Genomic DNA, 23,665 nt, shown 5'->3' on the forward strand with positions numbered 1-23,665 from the left:
TCGCTGCAAAAGGTGGCTCTACAAAGTACTGACTTTAGGGGGGTGAACAGTTATGCACACTGAAGCTTTCTGTCATTTTGTCCTATTTGTTGTTTGCTTCACAATAAAAAATATATTAAATGTTCAAAGTTGTAGGCATGGTTGTGAGATAAAACACAAAACATGCCACGGGAAGGTTAAAGCTTTTGCAAGGCATTGTAAGAGAGCTGTGAACAATTCTGTGCTTTAACAATGGGGCAAGAAAAGTGTTTAGTCAGCCACTGACTGTGCAAGTTCTCCTACTTAGAAAGATGAGAGGTCTGTAATTTTCATCATGGGTACATTTCAACTATGAGAGACAAAAAGAGAATAAAAATCCAGGAAATTACATTGTAGGATTTTTAAAGAATTTATTTGTAAATTATGGTGGAAAATAAGTATTTTGGCAATGACAGAGGTCAAACGTTTCCTGTAAGTCTTCACCAGGTTGGCACACACTGTAGCTGGTAATTTGGCCCATTCCTCCATGCACATCTCCTCTAGAGCAGTGATGTTTTGGGGCTGTCGGTGAAGACCTAGTGGCCTAGACCAACAGGTGCCATTAATACAGGTAATAAGTGGAGGATAGAAGAGCTTCATAAAGAAGAAGTTACAGGTCTGTGAGAGTTAGAAATCCTGATTGTTTGTGGGTGACCAAATACTTATTTTCCACCATAATTTACAAATAAATTCTTTAAAAATCCTACAATGTAATTTCCAAGATTTTTTTCTCTCATAGTTGAAGTGTACCAATGATGAAAATTACACACCCCTCTCATCTTTCATAATCAGTGGCTGACTAAACACTTTTTTTGTAGGATTTGAAGTACCTCATGTTAAGCAAGTTGAAGGTTCATAAAACCACATGGACACAGTTATACACTGCAGCTCAGACCAGAAGGACTGAACAGTGTCTGATGAAATAGTGTGTTTTTAAAGTGTCTGACTTTATTTTACTCTTACTTTATTACTGCCAGGAAAAGAAAACTCCTGGAAAAAGGTGATTGGACCATATAGGCTATTAGGATTATTTGTTGGTCTTTGTAAATAAGTATATGTATATGTTAATTACTAATGTAGTTAAAGGATATGTTAAAAAGATAATGAGGGTCACCCCCCAGCCCCACCCCCTGACAACATCCTCACCACAGTCCCCAGTGGCATCTTTATATATGAAACATATACAGATACATTACCACAGTGCTAGCTTTAGAAACTAGGGTTAAACAGACCAACAGAACCATGGTCAGCTCAGGGGCAGTTAGCTTAGCAGTTAGCTTAGCAGTTAGCTTAGCAGTTAGCTTAGCAGTTAGCCAAACATGCCAGAGCTAGCACCTAACTAGCATACTTTAACCTTCACACTTTGTACATCAACCAGGTAATAAACCCCATGAACACAACCCTCCAGATGTTACTTCCAGTATTATTATTTACCTCCTGCATTACTAAGTGAAGTTGTTGACACTGACCCACCTGTAGAACAGGAGTCCAGGTTCTGCTGAGAAGACAAACTCCAGTTCCGGTCAGGAGCCAATGGCGTCACAGCTGGCAACTAGCTGTCAAAATAAAAGTTCTGTTTTTTTAATAATTATTAATATTAATAATGATTTAAATGCAAAAAAGACTTTTTGATGTTGGACATGTTTTATCCCCTCTCTAAAGAATCAGTAAGATATAAAGCTATTCACAGCTTGATAGCAAATACCTCTGTTTTGGCTTTAATATGTAGAGTGAATGTTTTTAAGATAACGTTAAACAGAAAGGCATCATTTCACACATCAGAAAGATATTCACAATAAATCCCTGTCCAATGTATTTGTGTCTTTAACATACAGTATGGTAAAGTGTTACCCTCACTTTTACTCTTACAAAAAAAATGGTCTATGGTGGGGTGCTTGTCCAGTCAGAGGTCCTAATTCCATTTCTGCCCTTAAAACAGAACATATCTTTGATCTTTGCCGTACTTATAATATTCCTAATCGTACACACCTCAGACTATTCGCAGAGTAGCAGTAACTGCTCCCTGATTATGCCCTTAAACCCCCATAACATTCAGGATTTAATCACTGCAGATCAATACACACATAAATACAGATATCTGGAAATCAATCAAATCAGACCTAAAGCCCTAAAAAAAAACAGATCAAAGAAACTCAGACATCATTTTAACTGGACAGAATGAAACCAGGGGCGGATCTAGAAAAATATTGATGGGGTGGCGAGAAGGGGGCAGGAATATTTGAGGAGTGGCAACACATGGCAGAACTATATACTGTATACTGATTTAATCACAGTTTGATGAGAAATAGTATTTACACACTACAAAAGGGTACAGAGAAACTTATAGGTCATATGAAATGTGTTACATTTGAGGTTTCAGGTAATATTTTATATTAGGAATACGTGACCATACAATGTGATCTCACTTCATAGGAGACAGAAGCATGGTAACACTACTGTAGGTGGGAAAGATAAGATAAGATAAGATAAGATAAGATAAGATAGTCCTTTATTAGTCCCACAGTGGGGAAATTCACAGTGTAACAGCAGAAAGGGATAGCAAGACACTCAGTTACAAAAATTTAGATAAATAATTTACACTATATACACAATATAAATAAGAATTTAAAAAGCAATAACAATATTATTTACAGCAAATGACTCTTAATTGCACATGGGGGGGGGTATTGCACATAGTATCTTTGCATTGAGGGACCTCTGTTCCCTGAACTTGTGTGTGTAGTGTAAGTGTGTGTGTAGTGTAAGTGTGTGTGTAGTTTAAGTGTGTGTGTAGTGTAAGTGTGTGTGTAGTGTAAGTGTGTGTGTAGTTTAAGTGTGTGTGTAGTTTAAGTGTGTGTGTAGTTTAAGTGTGTGTGTAGTGTAAGTGTGTGTGTATGTGGTCCGCTGGGAGCAGTGCTGGTTGTGCAGTCTGACGGCAGCAGGAAGGAAGGACCTGTGATACCCCTCCTTCACACACTTGGGGTGAAGCAGCCGGTCACTAAAGGAGCTGCCCAGTGCTGCCAGAGTCTCATGCATGGGGTGGGAGCTGTTCTCCAGCATGGATGCCAGCTTGGCTGTCATCCTCCTGTCTCCCACCACCTGCACTGGGTCTAAGAAGCACCCCAGGACAGAGCCGGCCCTCTTTATGAGTTTGTCCAGTCTCTTCTTGTCTGCCGTCGAGATGCTACTGCCCCAGCAGACCACTCCATAAAAGATGGCAGATGCCACCACTGTGTCGAAGAACGTCCTCAGGAGAGCTCCCTGCACCCCAAAGGACCTCAGTCTCCTCAGCAGGTAGAGTCTGCTCTGGCCTTTCTTGTAGAGTGCAGCAGTGTTGACTGACCAGTCCAGTTTGTTGTTCAGATGAACACCCAGGTATTTATAAGAGTCCACACTCTCGATGTTCATACCCCGGATGTTCACTGATGGAGGGGGGTGTCTGCACCTGCGGAAATCCACCACCAGTTCTTTGGTCTTTCCAGCGTTTATCTGCAGATGGTTCTGCAGACAACAGTCCACAAAGTCCTGAATAAGTTCTCTGTACTCGCTGTCCTCCTCATTGGTTATGAGGCCGACGATCGCTGAGTCATCAGAGAACTTCTGGAGGTGACAGGTCGGTGAGCTGTACATGAAGTCAGCAGTGTACAGGGTGAAGAGGAATGGTGCCAAGACCGTTCCTTGAGGGACTCCTGTGCTGCTGACCACCAAGTCAGAGACACAGACCCGTGCCCTCACATACTGTGGTCGGTTGGTGAGGTAGTCCAGTATCCAGTTTGACAGGTGACTGTCCACTCCACAATGTCCCAACTTGTCCTTTAGAAGCCCTGGCTGTATGGTGTTAAAAGCACTGGAGAAATCGAAGAAGGTGATCCTCACAGTGCTGCCGGGCTTCTCCAGGTGAGAAAGAGCTCTGTGTAGAAGATAGATGACAGCATCATCCACCCCGACACCAGGCTGGTAGGCGAACTGAAGAGGGTCCATGGATGGGCTCACCAGAGGGCGGATGTGGTTGAGGACCAGCCTCTCCAGTGACTTCATCAGATGGGAAGTCAGTGCCACCGGCCTGTAGCTGTTTAGGTCCTTTGGGTGCTGTGTTTTGGGCACAGGTACCACACAAGATGTTTTCCACAGCTGTGGTACTCTTCCCAATCTCAGGCTCATGTTGAACATATGCTCAACTACCCTGCACAGCTGATCAGCGCAGGACTTGAGGAGCCTGGCACTGATTCCATCAGGACCTGTAGCTTTCTTAGGCTTGATCTTCCTCAGCTCATTTCTCACCTGGGTTGTTGTGAAGGACAGGTTGGAGCAGGGGGGCTGGGTGCTGGAATGTGTGAATGGGTGGTTGATGCTGCCAGACGATGAGCCATTAGGGGATGATGATGATGATGATTGTGAGCCAAAAGTTCTGAGAGAAGAAGAAGGGGGAGGGCAGCATGATGGTAGTGCTGCTGAGTGGGGATACAGCAGGCATTAGGGTAAGACACAGGTGATTGGCAGGGATGAGAGTCTCACCTTGAAGACCTACAGACTAAGCTGTACTAAGGTGAGCATAAACACATTGTGGAAAGAAAAATGGATCATAGCACTCAAACAAGGTGCTGGACATCACTTTTACTACACTCTCCTCATCTGTCCCTCAGTAGCGTACACAGATTTATACTGTTTACACAAAAGAAGAGACATAAAAAACAACAACAACAATAATAACAATAATAACAATAACTTTATCCTTCTCTTCTCTCCCCCCATCTTCCAAAACTATGTATAAACCTTTCCTCTTTCCTTCGCGAAAGTGGACAGTCGGACAGTCGGCCTTAACTTTTCTTTTAATTTATTAATTCATCAACTGGGGTTGCAGCAGGGGTGGCAAGGCTTTCTTTTAGGGTGGCAGATCCGCCCATGCTTACAGCCTCCACCCTTTAAAGCAGAACCACCAGGTTCTACCTCTGGTTCTTTAGTGGAGTCTCAGAGAGAAGAACACTGCATGAGTGGATCTGGAACGTTATTCAGAAATGAAGGAGCTGTTGAGGACAGGACATCACTCTGAACATCAGAAATGAGGTTTATTCTAATGAGTGTTGATTATAAGACGAGTGTGTGCGTCAGTGATCTCTGTAGAAAGTCAAGGTCAACTTGTGAACTGTCATTTAGACTATACATCAGGAGTGTATAGCTCAAATATGCAAATATAACACAAAATGATTACACAAGTAGACAAGTAGACATATCAGACAGCACTGACAGACAACAAAATATACATACACAAATATATAAATAGAATAAAAAAGAAATGATTGCACATCATTTCTTTGAAGTGGGACACTTCAAAAAACGCCAAGTCTACAGCTGCCCTAGAAGATAAACAACAGCTGTAAAGTCTTGATGAGCTCAGTCTTATTCTAGACATGGCCACTCGTTGGAGCTCCACATATGAAATGCTTTCATGTGTCAGTGTCCTCAGTGGTGCCATGATGCTCTTCATCCCGAAGAATGGAGGCGGAGGCGGAGGACGAAACCCCAGCCAATCAGAGGAATGAAAAAGACCCTCATCACGGAGATCGACAACAGACGGCAGCTGTTAAGTTTGGAGCCCAACAGCATCTACCTCCTTTCTTCAGCACTGGACCACCTTCAAAAAGAGATGAGGGAGCTCGTCTACACTGAGGTTAGGCTTCATGTTTCAAATAAATACATGAATATTATTAAACATTTACTAGACCATTTTATTACTCTAAAATATTAATAAAAACTAAGTAAATTGTACAGTTATACACTAGGGTGCAGGCAGATGTTAATACATAATGTTTATGGTTTTATTGCTCCCAGTTTGAGCTCTGCTGTACTTATAATATTCCTAATCTTACACACCTCAAACTAAATCATTTTAGGAGGTATTCGAGGAGTAACAGTAACTGCTCCCTGATTATGCCCTTAATCCCCCATACCATTCAGGATACGTGTACTAGACTACTTTATTACTCTAAAATTAAATAAAAACTAAGTAAAATTATCCAGTTATACACTAGGGTGCAGGAAGATGTTCATAAATAATAATAAAATGATATCTGGTTAAGGTTGAGAATCAGGCTGTTCAATGGGAGGAAGAGGAGAAGAGAGACTGAAGCGCCACCATACAAAAAACAAAGCAGTCTGATGATGAAGAGGAAGAGCACAGTGACTCCAGCGCAGAAAAGAGCTGAGCAGTATCTGAAGGACACAGTCTGGTCCACTCGCATGGTGGAAACAAAGTAGTGACCGCAACCCTGACCTAGTCTTCACAGCTAAATACTGCCTTTGCGGAGCATTTCTCCTGAGTCTGGCTGCAAAGTCAACAATACATATATTATACATATAATACATATAATATATTCCCAGTTTCAGCTGAGAATGTGAACACACTGGGGCTTCTTGATCACAGCATGAAGAAGGTGTGTCCTGCCCTCTGTTAAATTAATATTCATTTGTACAAGTGTGCTATGCTGCTAAGGAGCTGTGTGGCTCTTATGTAAAATGTACTATTTAAGGTGTTTATTTTTCTTGTTTTGGTGTTCTGTGCTGCTAACAGTATTTTGTAAAAATAAATTTTACGTTTTTAAGATGTTATATTTTATAGTATTATTTTTTAAGCTATGCTGCTATTTGTGACCTGTGCTATTTTGTTCAATTTAATATATTATATTATATAATATAAGGTATTTAAGGTGTTTTGCGCTACAATTTTGGGGCAACCTGTGTTATTATTGTAAAAAATAATAAACCTTGTGTTTTTGTACTAAAGATATTAATTTAAAATGTTTTGTTTATGCTGCACAGCAGTGCTTTTATTAAATTTACTACACTCAGTGTTTTGTATTTAAAGTGCTCTTTGTTGTGTTTTGCGATTCTATTTTAATGGCGATTAAAATAATTCAATAATTCAGATTGAATTTTGTATTACTGTAAAATAATATTAAAATAATATTTTCTTATTTGAACTGTTGAAGGAGATCGCATTATTCTGTTTAAATTAATGTTTTTTACATCAGGTGTAGTAACAACTGTGTTAAAAATACAAAACTATTTACATAACTAATTCTATGTAAGTTTGCTGAAGGTGTACAAAAAAATTAATAAGTTAAAAATCAGTACTTGTACGTTATATTTAAACTTAATTACAAGTACAATATTTAAGTTGTACATAATACACACACACATTATGTATATATATATATATATATATATATATATATATATATATATATATATATATTCATACATATATATATATAGTTGCCATATTAAATGTTTTTTAAAATATACTCAAATACTGTTTTCTTTTACATGGGTGGTGCTTATGTTGGAGTAAACAGAGTTAATCTAACACACATCTGCACATGAGGCTCAGTGTGGGGTACTGTTCGCTATATGAAGCATCAGGCTTGTGGATTAACAGGGCAATATTTCACACGTAATAAAGAAGACACTCTAGATGCTTATAATGTGTAAATTTGTATTCTGTGCATTTCTTGTCTCTCTCCAATAGGAATAGAAAAATGAAGGATCTGTCTTCAGAATACAGTTTATTCAGCTCATTATGTAAACACAACTTCCAGTTAATGATTAGCTTAATTTATGTTTTTTATTTAATAATGAAAGAACAAGAAAAAAATCATCATATATCATCCATATCATACAAATACATACATAAATGATGCATAGAGCATGAGTGATTACATATTTTCTCTTAATTATTTTTTGTAATTTAAAAAGACAGGCATCTTTGAAGCTGAACATTCTGGGTGTGTTTGCCAGGTTTTTTTAGCTCATAGGCTTACAAAAATACTATAAAAAAAAATGTATGTCCAAATGTTTGTAGACACTCCTTCTAATGAATGCATTCAGCTACTTCAATTTGTACCCACTGCTGACACAGACGTACAAATGCGCATACACAGCTCGTATAGTTCCTGTAGAGAAGTACTGCCACTCTATAAAGCCCCCCAGCATTGAGCTGTGGAGCAGTGGAAGAACTGTGTTCTCTGATTTGATGGTGGTGCTCCGTTCAATACTTTTGGGATGAGTTGGAGAGTTGGGAATGATATAGGGTGGAGATCATCCAACACCCTGACCACACTAACACTTCTGTGGCTGAGTGCAATCATATCCTCAAAGCAATGCTCCTCCAAAATGTAGTGGAAAGTCTTCTTCTCTGGACAGTAGAGACAAGTCACTCCAACAAAAGCAGGATCAACTCTTTAATACCCTTGATTAGTGTATTTGAAAAGGAAACCATAGTCCTACTGAATAACAGCTGAAATCCCAACAAAAAAATGACAAGTCAAGGTTTAAAAAGGAAAGGATTTGAAAATTATTTCAGCAAAAAAAGTAAATAATATCAACAGATCAACGAAAAGCAAGGCCAGGGGGTGAGAGCGCAGCAATTCATTATATTAAAATCAAAGATATCTTTGTCATTAAAGTGTATTAAAACTGAATACTACTACTATCTAAATATAAAAGCACTGGATGAAATATATCAGCATGGTTATGTCAGCAGTGTCTAATGAATATCTAGTTGTCAAGCTCTGGTGGCCATGAAAGACTCCATTGTAGTGGCTCCAACAGCTTCACACAGCAAAAAATCTTTAGGTGCCTTAAATTCTCAGAAAAAGTGAAAGACTGTCTCGTATTTTTAAAAAACAGTATTGATTTTTAATTAATAGTTTAAATGTAAAGATTGGTGGTAAATTTGGTTCTCATTTTGTGTTTTCCCACAAAATCAAAATCAAGCCTAGTGCACGGCGATGACTAGAGTGACAAGTGTTTAAATAATTGACATTAAATAGCTGCTTCCATTTGAAACAAACAAACAAACCACTACATTCGAGTCCACCCTCCTATTTTGTTTTAAAAATATGTTTCAGAAATTTTTCCTTTGTAATAGGTTAACCATCATTTTTAGATCTGGGTTTTGAATCTGGAAATCAGGATTTTAGGTGTGTCACTTCTTACTTCTGTGACTGTTCTTAATGCACTTGTGTATCCTAAATGTACTTGCATGCCTGAAGCTCCTCTCACACACTGTGCAGTAATACGGCTTCGCTCCTGTGTGAATGCGCTGGTGTTGTTGAAGAGTACCCTCTTGAGAAAATGTCTTCCCACAGTCTGAGCAGTGATATGGTTTCACTTTTGTGTGAAGGAGCTGGTGTGTTTTGAGAGCATTCAGCTGATTAAAACTCTTCCCGCAGTCTGAACAATTATAAGGCTTCTCTCCTGTGTGAATGCGCTGGTGTGTTTTGAGAGAACTGCTATTATTAAAACTCTTCCCACAGTCTGAGCAGCAATATGGTTTCACTCCTGCATGTATGCGCTGGTGTGTTCTGAGATGACTGCTTTGATTAAAACTCTTCCCACAGTCTGAGCAGGTATATGGTTTCTCTCCTGTGTGAACACGCTGGTGTGTTTTAAGATGAGTCTGTTGATTAAAACTCTTCCCACAGTCTGAGCAGTGATACGGTTTCTCTCCAGTGTGAACGTGTTGGTGTCCTTTAAGAGTATTCAGATGAGTAAAACTCTTCCCACAGTCTGAGCAGTGATACGGTTTCTCTCCTGTATGAATGCGCTGGTGTAGTTGGAGAGTATTCTGATGAGTAAAACTCTTCCCACAGTCTGAGCAGTGATACGGTTTCTCTCCTGTATGAATGCGCTGGTGTAGTTTGAGAGCATTCTGAAGAGTAAAACTCTTCCCACAGTCTGAGCAGTGATACGGTTTCTCTCCTGTATGAATGCGCTGGTGTAGTTTGAGAGCATTCTGTTGAGTAAAACTCTTCCCACAGTCTGAGCAGTGATCCAGTTTCTCTCCAGTGTGAAGGCGCTGATGTACTTTGAGATTTTTCAGACGAGTAAAGCTCTTCCCACAGTCAGAGCAGTGATACGGTTTCTCTCCTGTGTGAACATGCTGATGGTTGTCTGTCATTTTCTGTTTTTTTCTGCGAGGCAAGGATATTTTTTTTGCATTGGAGAGTTTTCTGGGTGCCATGTTCTTCCCCTTTTTCAGCAGCTTTACGTCTTTGTGAACTTCTGATTGTGCGTATTTGTGAAGAATCGGAACAGTATGGCAATTATTTCTGGAAGAAACAAAAAAGAAAACCTAAGGTCAATGCAACATTAAGGAGAATCCTAGTCTAGGGTGGAAATGCAAGTTATTGAATTGTGGTGGTGGTGGGGGGGTGTAAAATAAACCATTTTATTGGTTGGTAACTTGTGGTATGACCTCTATATTTTTACTCTCATCTTCCACGTATTTGTCACCAACTACTGATATTCTTCAGCAAAACCTGTTTCAGTCGGTCAGTGATTTGAGACTGGGATGGAGGTTCACCTACCAACAGGACAATGACCCGAAGCACACTGCTAAGTGAGTGGTTTAAGGGGAAAAGTATAAATGTATGTGAAAGTCAAAGCACAGACCTTAATCCAATTGAGAATCTGTGGTCAGACTTGAAGAGACTTCATAATCGCTGCAAAAGGTGGCTCTACAAAGTACTGACTTTAGGGGGGTGAACAGTTATGCACACTGAAGCTTTCTGTCATTTTGTCCTATTTGTTGTTTGCTTCACAATAAAAATATATTAAATGTTCAAAGTTGTAGGCATGGTTGTGAGATAAAACACAAAACATGCCACGGGAAGGTTAAAGCTTTTGCAAGGCATTGTAAGAGCGCTGTGAACAATTCTGTGCTTTAACAATGGGGCAAGAAAAGTGTTTAGTCAGCCACTGACTGTGCAAGTTCTCCTACTTAGAAAGATGAGAGGTCTGTAATTTTCATCATGGGTACATTTCAACTATGAGAGACAAAAAGAGAATAAAAATTCAGGAAATTACATTGTAGGATTTTTAAAGAATTTATTTGTAAATTATGGTGGAAAATAAGTATTTTGGCAATGACAGAGGTCAAACGTTTCCTGTAAGTCTTCACCAGGTTGGCACACACTGTAGCTGGTAATTTGGCCCATTCCTCCATGCACATCTCCTCTAGAGCAGTGATGTTTTGGGGCTGTCGGTGAAGACCTAGTGGCCTAGACCAACAGGTGCCATTAATACAGGTAATAAGTGGAGGACAGAAGAGCTTCATAAAGAAGAAGTTACAGGTCTGTGAGAAATCCTGATTGTTTGTGGGTGACCAAATACTTATTTTCCACCATAATTTACAAATAAATTCTTTAAAAATCCTACAATGTAATTTCCAAGATTTGTTTCTCTCATAGTTGAAGTGTACCAATGATGAAAATTACACACCCCTCTCATCTTTCACAATCAGTGGCTGACTAAACACTTTTTTTGTAGGATTTGAAGTACCTCATGTTAAGCAAGTTGAAGGTTCATAAAACCACATGGACACAGTTATACACTGCAGCTCAGACCAGAAGGACTGAACAGTGTCTGATGAAATAGTGTGTTTTTAAAGTGTCTGACTTTATTTTACTCTTACTTTATTACTGCCAGGAAAAGAAAACTCCTGGAAAAAGGTGATTGGACCATATAGGCTATTAGGATTATTTGTTGGTCTTTGTAAATAAGTATATGTATATGTTAATTACTAATGTAGTTAAAGGATATGTTAAAAAGATAATGAGGGTCACCCCCCAGCCCCACCCCCTGACAACATCCTCACCACAGTCCCCAGTGGCATCTTTATATATGAAACATATACAGATACATTACCACAGTGCTAGCTTTAGAAACTAGGGTTAAACAGACCAACAGAACCATGGTCAGCTCAGGGGCAGTTAGCTTAGCAGTTAGCTTAGCAGTTAGCTTAGCAGTTAGCCAAACATGCCAGAGCTAGCACCTAACTAGCATACTTTAACCTTCACACTTTCTACATCAACCAGGTAATAAACCCCATGAACACAACCCTCCAGATGTTACTTCCAGTATTATTATTTACCTCCTGCATTACTAAGTGAAGCTGTTGACACTGACCCACCTGTAGAACAGGAGTCCAGGTTCTGCTGAGAAGACAAACTCCAGTTCCGGTCAGGAGCCAATGGCGTCACAGCTGGCAACTAGCTGTCAAAATAAAAGTTCTGTTTTTTTAATAATTATTAATATTAATAATGATTTAAATGCAAAAAAGACTTTATGATGTTGGACATGTTTTATCCCCTCTCTAAAGAATCAGTAAGATATAAAGCTATTCACAGCTTGATAGCAAATACCTCTGTTTTGGCTTTAATATGTAGAGTGAATGTTTTTAAGATAACGTTAAACAGAAAGGCATCATTTCACACATCAGAAAGATATTCACAATAAATCCCTGTCCAATGTATTTGTGTCTTTAACATACAGTATGGTAAAGTGTTACCCTCACTTTTACTCTTACAAAAAAAAAGGTCTATGGTGGGGTGCTTGTCCAGTCAGAGGTCCTAATTCCATTTCTGCCCTTAAAACAGAACATATCTTTGATCTTTGCCGTACTTATAATATTCCTAATCGTACACACCTCAGACTATTCGCAGAGTAGCAGTAACTGCTCCCTGATTATGCCCTTAAACCCCCATAACATTCAGGATTTAATCACTGCAGATCAATACACACATAAATACAGATATCTGGAAATCAATCAAATCAGACCTAAAGCCCTAAAAAAAAACAGATCAAAGAAACTCAGACATCATTTTAACTGGACAGAATGAAACCAGGGGCGGATCTAAAAAAATATTGATGGGGTGGCGAGAAGGGGGCAGGAATATTTGAGGAGTGGCAACACATGGCAGAACTATATACCGTATACTGATTTAATCACAGTTTGATGAGAAATAGTATTTACACACTACAAAAGGGTACAGAGAAACTTATAGGTCATATGAAATGTGTTACATTTGAGGTTTCAGGTAATATTTTATATTAGGAATACGTGACCATACAATGTGATCTCACTTCATAGGAGACAGAAGCATGGTAACACTACTGTAGGTGGGAAAGATAAGATAAGATAAGATAAGATAAGATAAGATAGTCCTTTATTAGTCCCACAGTGGGGAAATTCACAGTGTAACAGCAGAAAGGGATAGCAAGACACTCAGTTACAAAAATTTAGATAAATAATTTACACTATAAACACAATATAAATAAGAATTTAAAAAGCAATAAACAATATTATTTACAGCAAATGACTCTTAATTGCACATGGGGGGGGGGGGTATTGCACATAGTATCTTTGCATTGAGGGACCTCTGTTCCCTGAACATGTGTGTGTAGTGTAAGTGTGTGTGTAGTGTAAGTGTGTGTGTAGTTTAAGTGTGTGTGTAGTGTAAGTGTGTGTGTATGTGGTCCGCTGGGAGCAGTGCTGGTTGTGCAGTCTGACGGCAGCAGGAAGGAAGGACCTGCGATACCTCTCCTTCACACACTTGGGGTGAAGCAGCCTGTCGCCAAAGGAGCTGCCCAGTGCTGCCAGAGTCTCATGCATGGGGTGGGAGCTGTTCTCCAGCATGGATGCCAGCTTGGTTGTCATCCTCCTGTCTCCCACCACCTGCACTGGGTCTAAGAAGCACCCCAGGACAGAGCCGGCCCTCTTTATGAGTTTGTCCAGTCTCTTCTTGTCTGCCGTCGAGATGCTACTGCCCCAGCAGACCACTCCATAAAAGATGGCAGATGCCACCACTGTGTCGAAGAACGTCCTCAGGAGAGCTCCCTGCACCCCAAAGGACCTCAGTCTCCTCAGCAGGTAGAGTCTGCTCTGGCCTTTCTTGTAGAGTGCAGCAGTGTTGACTGACCAGTCCAGTTTGTTGTTCAGATGAACACCCAGGTATTTATAAGAGTCCACACTCTCGATGTTCATACCCCGGATGTTCACTGATGGAGGGGGGTGTCTGCACCTGCGGAAATCCACCACCAGTTCTTTGGTCTTTCCAGCGTTTATCTGCAGATGGTTCTGCAGACAACAGTCCACAAAGTCCTGAATAAGTTCTCTGTACTCGCTGTCCTCCTCATTGGTTATGAGGCCGACGATCGCTGAGTCATCAGAGAACTTCTGGAGGTGACAGGTCGGTGAGCTGTACATGAAGTCAGCAGTGTACAGGGTGAAGAGGAATGGTGCCAAGACCGTTCCTTGAGGGACTCCTGTGCTGCTGACCACCAAGTCAGAGACACAGACCCGTGCCCTCACATACTGTGGTCGGTTGGTGAGGTAGTCCAGTATCCAGTTTGACAGGTGACTGTCCACTCCACAATGTCCCAACTTGTCCTTTAGAAGCCCTGGCTGTATGGTGTTAAAAGCACTGGAGAAATCGAAGAAGGTGATCCTCACAGTGCTGCCGGGCTTCTCCAGGTGAGAAAGAGCTCTGTGTAGAAGATAGATGACAGCATCATCCACCCCGACACCAGGCTGGTAGGCGAACTGAAGAGGGTCCATGGATGGGCTCACCAGAGGGCGGATGTGGTTGAGGACCAGCCTCTCCAGTGACTTCATCAGATGGGAAGTCAGTGCCACCGGCCTGTAGCTGTTTAGGTCCTTTGGGTGCTGTGTTTTGGGCACAGGTACCACACAAGATGTTTTCCACAGCTGTGGTACTCTTCCCAATCTCAGGCTCATGTTGAACATATGCTCAACTACCCTGCACAGCTGATCAGCGCAGGACTTGAGGAGCCTGGCACTGATTCCATCAGGACCTGTAGCTTTCTTAGGCTTGATCTTCCTCAGCTCATTTCTCACCTGGGTTGTTGTGAAGGACAGGTTGGAGCAGGGGGGCTGGGTGCTGGAATGTGTGAATGGGTGGTTGATGCTGCCAGACGATGAGCCATTAGGGGATGATGATGATGATGATTGTGAGCCAAAAGTTCTGAGAGAAGAAGAAGGGGGAGGGCAGCATGATGGTAGTGCTGCTGAGTGGGGATACAGCAGGCATTAGGGTAAGACACAGGTGATTGGCAGGGATGAGAGTCTCACCTTGAAGACCTACAGACTAAGCTGTACTAAGGTGAGCATAAACACATTGTGGAAAGAAAAATGGATCATAGCACTCAAACAAGGTGCTGGACATCACTTTTACTACACTCTCCTCATCTGTCCCTCAGTAGCGTACACAGATTTATACTGTTTACACAAAAGAAGAGACATAAAAAACAACAACAACAATAATAACAATAATAACAATAACTTTATCCTTCTCTTCTCTCCCCCCATCTTCCAAAACTATGTATAAACCTTTCCTCTTTCCTTCGCGAAAGTGGACAGTCGGACAGTCGGCCTTAACTTTTCTTTTAATTTATTAATTCATCAACTGGGGTTGCAGCAGGGGTGGCAAGGCTTTCTTTTAGGGTGGCAGATCCGCCCATGCTTACAGCCTCCACCCTTTAAAGCAGAACCACCAGGTTCTACCTCTGGTTCTTTAGTGGAGTCTCAGAGAGAAGAACACTGCATGAGTGGATCTGGAACGTTATTCAGAAATGAAGGAGCTGTTGAGGACAGGACATCACTCTGAACATCAGAAATGAGGTTTATTCTAATGAGTGTTGATTATAAGACGAGTGTGTGCGTCAGTGATCTCTGTAGAAAGTCAAGGTCAACTTGTGAACTGTCATTTAGACTATACATCAGGAGTGTATAGCTCAAATATGCAAATATAACACAAAATGATTACACAAGTAGACAAGTAGACATATCAGACAGCACTGACAGACAACAAAATATACATACACAAATATATAAATAGAATAAAAAAGAAATGATTGCACATCATTTCTTTGAAGTGGGACACTTCAAAAAACGCCAAGTCTACAGCTGCCCTAGAAGATAAACAACAGCTGTAAAGTCTTGATGAGCTCAGTCTTATTCTAGACATGGCCACTCGTTGGAGCTCCACATATGAAATGCTTTCATGTGTCAGTGTCCTCAGTGGTGCCATGATGCTCTTCATCCCGAAGAATGGAGGCGGAGGCGGAGGACGAAACCCCAGCCAATCAGAGGAATGAAAAAGACCCTCATCACGGAGATCGACAACAGACGGCAGCTGTTAAGTTTGGAGCCCAACAGCATCTACCTCCTTTCTTCAGCACTGGACCACCTTCAAAAAGAGATGAGGGAGCTCGTCTACACTGAGGTTAGGCTTCATGTTTCAAATAAATACATGAATATTATTAAACATTTACTAGACCATTTTATTACTCTAAAATATTAATAAAAACTAAGTAAATTGTACAGTTATACACTAGGGTGCAGGCAGATGTTAATACATAATGTTTATGGTTTTATTGCTCCCAGTTTGAGCTCTGCTGTACTTATAATATTCCTAATCTTACACACCTCAAACTAAATCATTTTAGGAGGTATTCGAGGAGTAACAGTAACTGCTCCCTGATTATGCCCTTAATCCCCCATACCATTCAGGATACGTGTACTAGACTACTTTATTACTCTAAAATTAAATAAAAACTAAGTAAAATTATCCAGTTATACACTAGGGTGCAGGAAGATGTTCATAAATAATAATAAAATGATATCTGGTTAAGGTTGAGAATCAGGCTGTTCAATGGGAGGAAGAGGAGAAGAGAGACTGAAGCGCCACCATACAAAAAACAAAGCAGTCTGATGATGAAGAGGAAGAGCACAGTGACTCCAGCGCAGAAAAGAGCTGAGCAGTATCTGAAGGACACAGTCTGGTCCACTCGCATGGTGGAAACAAAGTAGTGACCGCAACCCTGACCTAGTCTTCACAGCTAAATACTGCCTTTGCGGAGCATTTCTCCTGAGTCTGGCTGCAAAGTCAACAATACATATATTATACATATAATACATATAATATATTCCCAGTTTCAGCTGAGAATGTGAACACACTGGGGCTTCTTGATCACAGCATGAAGAAGGTGTGTCCTGCCCTCTGTTAAATTAATATTCATTTGTACAAGTGTGCTATGCTGCTAAGGAGCTGTGTGGCTCTTATGTAAAATGTACTATTTAAGGTGTTTATTTTTCTTGTTTTGGTGTTCTGTGCTGCTAACAGTATTTTGTAAAAATAAATTTTACGTTTTTAAGATGTTATATTTTATAGTATTATTTTTTAAGCTATGCTGCTATTTGTGACCTGTGCTATTTTGTTCAATTTAATATATTATATTATATAATATAAGGTATTTAAGGTGTTTTGCGCTACAATTTTGGGGCGACCTGTGTTATTATTGTAAAAAATAATAAACCTTGTGTTTTTGTACTAAAGATATTAATTTAAAATGTTTTGTTTATGCTGCACAGCAGTGCTTTTATTAAATTTACTACACTCAGTGTTTTGTATTTAAAGTGCTCTTTGTTGTGTTTTGCGATTCTATTTTAATGGCGATTAAAATAATTCAATAATTCAGATTGAATTTTGTATTACTGTAAAATAATATTAAAATAATATTTTCTTATTTGAACTGTTGAAGGAGATCGCATTATTCTGTTTAAATTAATGTTTTTTACATCAGGTGTAGTAACAACTGTGTTAAAAATACAAAACTATTTACATAACTAATTCTATGTAAGTTTGCTGAAGGTGTACAAAAAAATTAATAAGTTAAAAATCAGTACTTGTACGTTATATTTAAACTTAATTACAAGTACAATATTTAAGTTGTACATAATACACACACACATTATGTATATATATATATATATATATATATATATATATATATATATATATATATATTCATACATATATATATATAGTTGCCATATTAAATGTTTTTTAAAATATACTCAAATACTGTTTTCTTTTACATGGGTGGTGCTTATGTTGGAGTAAACAGAGTTAATCTAACACACATCTGCACATGAGGCTCAGTGTGGGGTACTGTTCGCTATATGAAGCATCAGGCTTGTGGATTAACAGGGCAATATTTCACACGTAATAAAGAAGACACTCTAGATGCTTATAATGTGTAAATTTGTATTCTGTGCATTTCTTGTCTCTCTCCAATAGGAATAGAAAAATGAAGGATCTGTCTTCAGAATACAGTTTATTCAGCTCATTATGTAAACACAACTTCCAGTTAATGATTAGCTTAATTTATGTTTTTTATTTAATAATGAAAGAACAAGAAAAAAATCATCATATATCATCCATATCATACAAATACATACATAAATGATGCATAGAGCATGAGTGATTACATATTTTCTCTTAATTATTTTTTGTAATTTAAAAAGACAGGCATCTTTGAAGCTGAACATTCTGGGTGTGTTTGCCAGGTTTTTTTAGCTCATAGGCTTACAAAAATACTATAAAAAAAAATGTATGTCCAAATGTTTGTAGACACTCCTTCTAATGAATGCATTCAGCTACTTCAATTTGTACCCACTGCTGACACAGACGTACAAATGCGCATACACAGCTCGTATAGTTCCTGTAGAGAAGTACTGCCACTCTATAAAGCCCCCCAGCATTGAGCTGTGGAGCAGTGGAAGAACTGTGTTCTCTGATTTGATGGTGGTGCTCCGTTCAATACTTTTGGGATGAGTTGGAGAGTTGGGAATGATATAGGGTGGAGATCATCCAACACCCTGACCACACTAACACTTCTGTGGCTGAGTGCAATCATATCCTCAAAGCAATGCTCCTCCAAAATGTAGTGGAAAGTCTTCTTCTCTGGACAGTAGAGACAAGTCACTCCAACAAAAGCAGGATCAACTCTTTAATACCCTTGATTAGTGTATTTGAAAAGGAAACCATAGTCCTACTGAATAACAGCTGAAATCCCAACAAAAAAATGACAAGTCAAGGTTTAAAAAGGAAAGGATTTGAAAATTATTTCAGCAAAAAAAGTAAATAATATCAACAGATCAACGAAAAGCAAGGCCAGGGGGTGAGAGCGCAGCAATTCATTATATTAAAATCAAAGATATCTTTGTCATTAAAGTGTATTAAAACTGAATACTACTACTATCTAAATATAAAAGCACTGGATGAAATATATCAGCATGGTTATGTCAGCAGTGTCTAATGAATATCTAGTTGTCAAGCTCTGGTGGCCATGAAAGACTCCATTGTAGTGGCTCCAACAGCTTCACACAGCAAAAAATCTTTAGGTGCCTTAAATTCTCAGAAAAAGTGAAAGACTGTCTCGTATTTTTAAAAAACAGTATTGATTTTTAATTAATAGTTTAAATGTAAAGATTGGTGGTAAATTTGGTTCTCATTTTGTGTTTTCCCACAAAATCAAAATCAAGCCTAGTGCACGGCGATGACTAGAGTGACAAGTGTTTAAATAATTGACATTAAATAGCTGCTTCCATTTGAAACAAACAAACAAACCACTACATTCGAGTCCACCCTCCTATTTTGTTTTAAAAATATGTTTCAGAAATTTTTCCTTTGTAATAGGTTAACCATCATTTTTAGATCTGGGTTTTGAATCTGGAAATCAGGATTTTAGGTGTGTCACTTCTTACTTCTGTGACTGTTCTTAATGCACTTGTGTATCCTAAATGTACTTGCATGCCTGAAGCTCCTCTCACACACTGTGCAGTAATACGGCTTCGCTCCTGTGTGAATGCGCTGGTGTTGTTGAAGAGTACCCTCTTGAGAAAATGTCTTCCCACAGTCTGAGCAGTGATATGGTTTCACTTTTGTGTGAAGGAGCTGGTGTGTTTTGAGAGCATTCAGCTGATTAAAACTCTTCCCGCAGTCTGAACAATTATAAGGCTTCTCTCCTGTGTGAATGCGCTGGTGTGTTTTGAGAGAACTGCTATTATTAAAACTCTTCCCACAGTCTGAGCAGCAATATGGTTTCACTCCTGCATGTATGCGCTGGTGTGTTCTGAGATGACTGCTTTGATTAAAACTCTTCCCACAGTCTGAGCAGGTATATGGTTTCTCTCCTGTGTGAACACGCTGGTGTGTTTTAAGATGAGTCTGTTGATTAAAACTCTTCCCACAGTCTGAGCAGTGATACGGTTTCTCTCCAGTGTGAACGTGTTGGTGTCCTTTAAGAGTATTCAGATGAGTAAAACTCTTCCCACAGTCTGAGCAGTGATACGGTTTCTCTCCTGTATGAATGCGCTGGTGTAGTTGGAGAGTATTCTGATGAGTAAAACTCTTCCCACAGTCTGAGCAGTGATACGGTTTCTCTCCTGTATGAATGCGCTGGTGTAGTTTGAGAGCATTCTGAAGAGTAAAACTCTTCCCACAGTCTGAGCAGTGATACGGTTTCTCTCCTGTATGAATGCGCTGGTGTAGTTTGAGAGCATTCTGTTGAGTAAAACTCTTCCCACAGTCTGAGCAGTGATCCAGTTTCTCTCCAGTGTGAAGGCGCTGATGTACTTTGAGATTTTTCAGACGAGTAAAGCTCTTCCCACAGTCAGAGCAGTGATACGGTTTCTCTCCTGTGTGAACATGCTGATGGTTGTCTGTCATTTTCTGTTTTTTTCTGCGAGGCAAGGATATTTTTTTTGCATTGGAGAGTTTTCTGGGTGCCATGTTCTTCCCCTTTTTCAGCAGCTTTACGTCTTTGTGAACTTCTGATTGTGCGTATTTGTGAAGAATCGGAACAGTATGGCAATTATTTCTGGAAGAAACAAAAAAGAAAACCTAAGGTCAATGCAACATTAAGGAGAATCCTAGTCTAGGGTGGAAATGCAAGTTATTGAATTGTGGTGGTGGTGGGGGGGTGTAAAATAAACCATTTTATTGGTTGGTAACTTGTGGTATGACCTCTATATTTTTACTCTCATCTTCCACGTATTTGTCACCAACTACTGATATTCTTCAGCAAAACCTGTTTCAGTCGGTCAGTGATTTGAGACTGGGATGGAGGTTCACCTACCAACAGGACAATGACCCGAAGCACACTGCTAAGTGAGTGGTTTAAGGGGAAAAGTATAAATGTATGTGAAAGTCAAAGCACAGACCTTAATCCAATTGAGAATCTGTGGTCAGACTTGAAGAGACTTCATAATCGCTGCAAAAGGTGGCTCTACAAAGTACTGACTTTAGGGGGGTGAACAGTTATGCACACTGAAGCTTTCTGTCATTTTGTCCTATTTGTTGTTTGCTTCACAATAAAAATATATTAAATGTTCAAAGTTGTAGGCATGGTTGTGAGATAAAACACAAAACATGCCACGGGAGGGTTAAAGCTTTTGCAAGGCATTGTAAGAGCGCTGTGAACAATTCTGTGCTTTAACAATGGGGCAAGAAAAGTGTTTAGTCAGCCACTGACTGTGCAAGTTCTCCTACTTAGAAAGATGAGAGGTCTGTAATTTTCATCATGGGTACATTTCAACTATGAGAGACAAAAAGAGAATAAAAATTCAGGAAATTACATTGTAGGATTTTTAAAGAATTTATTTGTAAATTATGGTGGAAAATAAGTATTTTGGCAATGACAGAGGTCAAACGTTTCCTGTAAGTCTTTACCAGGTTGGCACACACTGTAGCTGGTAATTTGGCCCATTCCTCCATGCACATCTCCTCTAGAGCAGTGATGTTTTGGGGCTGTCGGCGGCAACACGGACTTTCAACTCCCTCCAAAGGTTTTCTATGGGGTTGAGATCTGGAGACTGGCTAGGCCACTCCAGGACCTTGAAATGCTTCTTACGAAGCCACTCCTTTGTTGCCCTGGCAGTGTGTTTGGGATCATTGTCATGCTGAAAGACCCAGCCACATTCCATCTTCAGTGCTCTCACTGATGGAAGGAGGTTTTGGCTTAAAATCTCACGATACACGACCCCGTTCATTCTTCCCTTAACACGGATCATCCATATGCTCTCTGGCAAACCTCAGACGGGCCTGGACATGTACTGGCTTTAGCAGGGGGACACGTCTGGCACTGCAGAATCTGAGCCCCTTTCTACGTAGTGTGTTACTGATGGTAGCCTTTGTTACTTTGGTCCAGCTGCAGGTCAGTCATCAGGTCCCTCTGTGTAGTTCTGGGATCTGTACAGTTTGTTCACCGTTCTCATGATCATTTTGACCCCACGGGATGAGATCTAGCGTGGAGACCCAGGTCGAGGAAGATTAGCAGTGGTCTTGTAGGTCTCACATTTTCTTACAATTGCTCCCACAGTAGATTTCTTCACACCAGTCTGCTGCCTATTTCAGATTCAGTCTTCCCAGCCTGATGCAGGTCTACACTTTTCTTCCTGGTGTCCTTCGACAGATCTTTGGTCTTGGCCATGGTTAAGTGTGGAGTCTGACTGTCTGAGGCTGTGGACAGGTGTCTTTTACACAGATAAAGGGGTCAAACAGGTGCCATTAATACAGGTAATAAGTGGAGGATAGAAGAGCTTCTTAAAGAAGAAGTTACAGGTCTGTGAGAGTAAGAAATCCTGATTGTTTGTGGGTGACCAAATACTTATTTTCCACCATAATTTACAAATAAATTCTTTAAAAATCCTACAATGTAATTTCCAAGATTTGTTTCTCTCATAGTTGAAGTGTACCAATGATGAAAATTACACACCCCTCTCATCTTTCACAATCAGTGGCTGACTAAACACTTTTTTTGTAGGATTTGAAGTACCTCATGTTAAGCAAGTTGAAGGTTCATAAAACCACATGGACACAGTTATACACTGCAGCTCAGACCAGAAGGACTGAACAGTGTCTGATGAAATAGTGTGTTTTTAAAGTGTCTGACTTTATTTTACTCTTACTTTATTACTGCCAGGAAAAGAAAACTCCTGGAAAAAGGTGATTGGACCATATAGGCTATTAGGATTATTTGTTGGTCTTTGTAAATAAGTATATGTATATGTTAATTACTAATGTAGTTAAAGGATATGTTAAAAAGATAATGAGGGTCACCCCCCAGCCCCACCCCCTGACAACATCCTCACCACAGTCCCCAGTGGCATCTTTATATATGAAACATATACAGATACATTACCACAGTGCTAGCTTTAGAAACTAGGGTTAAACAGACCAACAGAACCATGGTCAGCTCAGGGGCAGTTAGCTTAGCAGTTAGCTTAGCAGTTAGCTTAGCAGTTAGCCAAACATGCCAGAGCTAGCACCTAACTAGCATACTTTAACCTTCACACTTTCTACATCAACCAGGTAATAAACCCCATGAACACAACCCTCCAGATGTTACTTCCAGTATTATTATTTACCTCCTGCATTACTAAGTGAAGCTGTTGACACTGACCCACCTGTAGAACAGGAGTCCAGGTTCTGCTGAGAAGACAAACTCCAGTTCCGGTCAGGAGCCAATGGCGTCACAGCTGGCAACTAGCTGTCAAAATAAAAGTTCTGTTTTTTTAATAATTATTAATATTAATAATGATTTAAATGCAAAAAAGACTTTATGATGTTGGACATGTTTTATCCCCTCTCTAAAGAATCAGTAAGATATAAAGCTATTCACAGCTTGATCTGAAGCAGAAGAGCAGTCTGATGATGAAGAGGAAGAGCACAGTGACTCCAGCGCAGAAAGGAGCTGAGCAGTATCTGAAGGACACAGTCTGGTCCACTCGCAGGTTAGTGACCGCTACCCTGAACTTTTGTACAGGTGTGCTGTGCTGCTACAGAGCTGTGTGGCTCTTATGTAAAATGTACTATTTAAGGTGTTTATTTTTCTTGTTTTGGTGTTCTGTGCTGCTAACAGTATTTTGTAAAAATAAATTTTACGTTTTTAAGATGTTATATTTTATAGTATTATTTTTTAAGCTATGCTGCTATTTGTG

The 23,665-nt window shown here is 39.7% G+C and overlaps 1 protein-coding gene across 1 annotated transcript in view; it reads right to left on the bottom strand.

Moving 5' to 3' along the window:
• Positions 1–23,173, bottom strand: part of LOC140555808 (uncharacterized) — a 34,978-nt gene extending 11,805 nt beyond the window's left edge. The window contains exons 1-4 of the mRNA XM_072679126.1: positions 23,132–23,173; positions 19,472–20,544; positions 9,013–9,969; positions 1,492–1,529 (exon numbers count right to left, since the gene is read on the bottom strand). Of these exons, the coding sequence (XP_072535227.1) occupies positions 1,492–1,529; positions 9,013–9,969; positions 19,472–20,456 (1,980 nt within the window). The 5' untranslated portion in view covers positions 20,457–20,544; positions 23,132–23,173. The remainder of the gene's footprint in view (positions 1–1,491; positions 1,530–9,012; positions 9,970–19,471; positions 20,545–23,131) is intronic.
• Positions 23,174–23,665: the final 492 nt, after the last annotated feature.

The sequence above is a fragment of the Salminus brasiliensis genome, chromosome 5 (genome assembly GCF_030463535.1).
Source record: "Salminus brasiliensis chromosome 5, fSalBra1.hap2, whole genome shotgun sequence".
Classification (NCBI taxonomy): domain Eukaryota; kingdom Metazoa; phylum Chordata; class Actinopteri; order Characiformes; family Bryconidae; genus Salminus; species Salminus brasiliensis.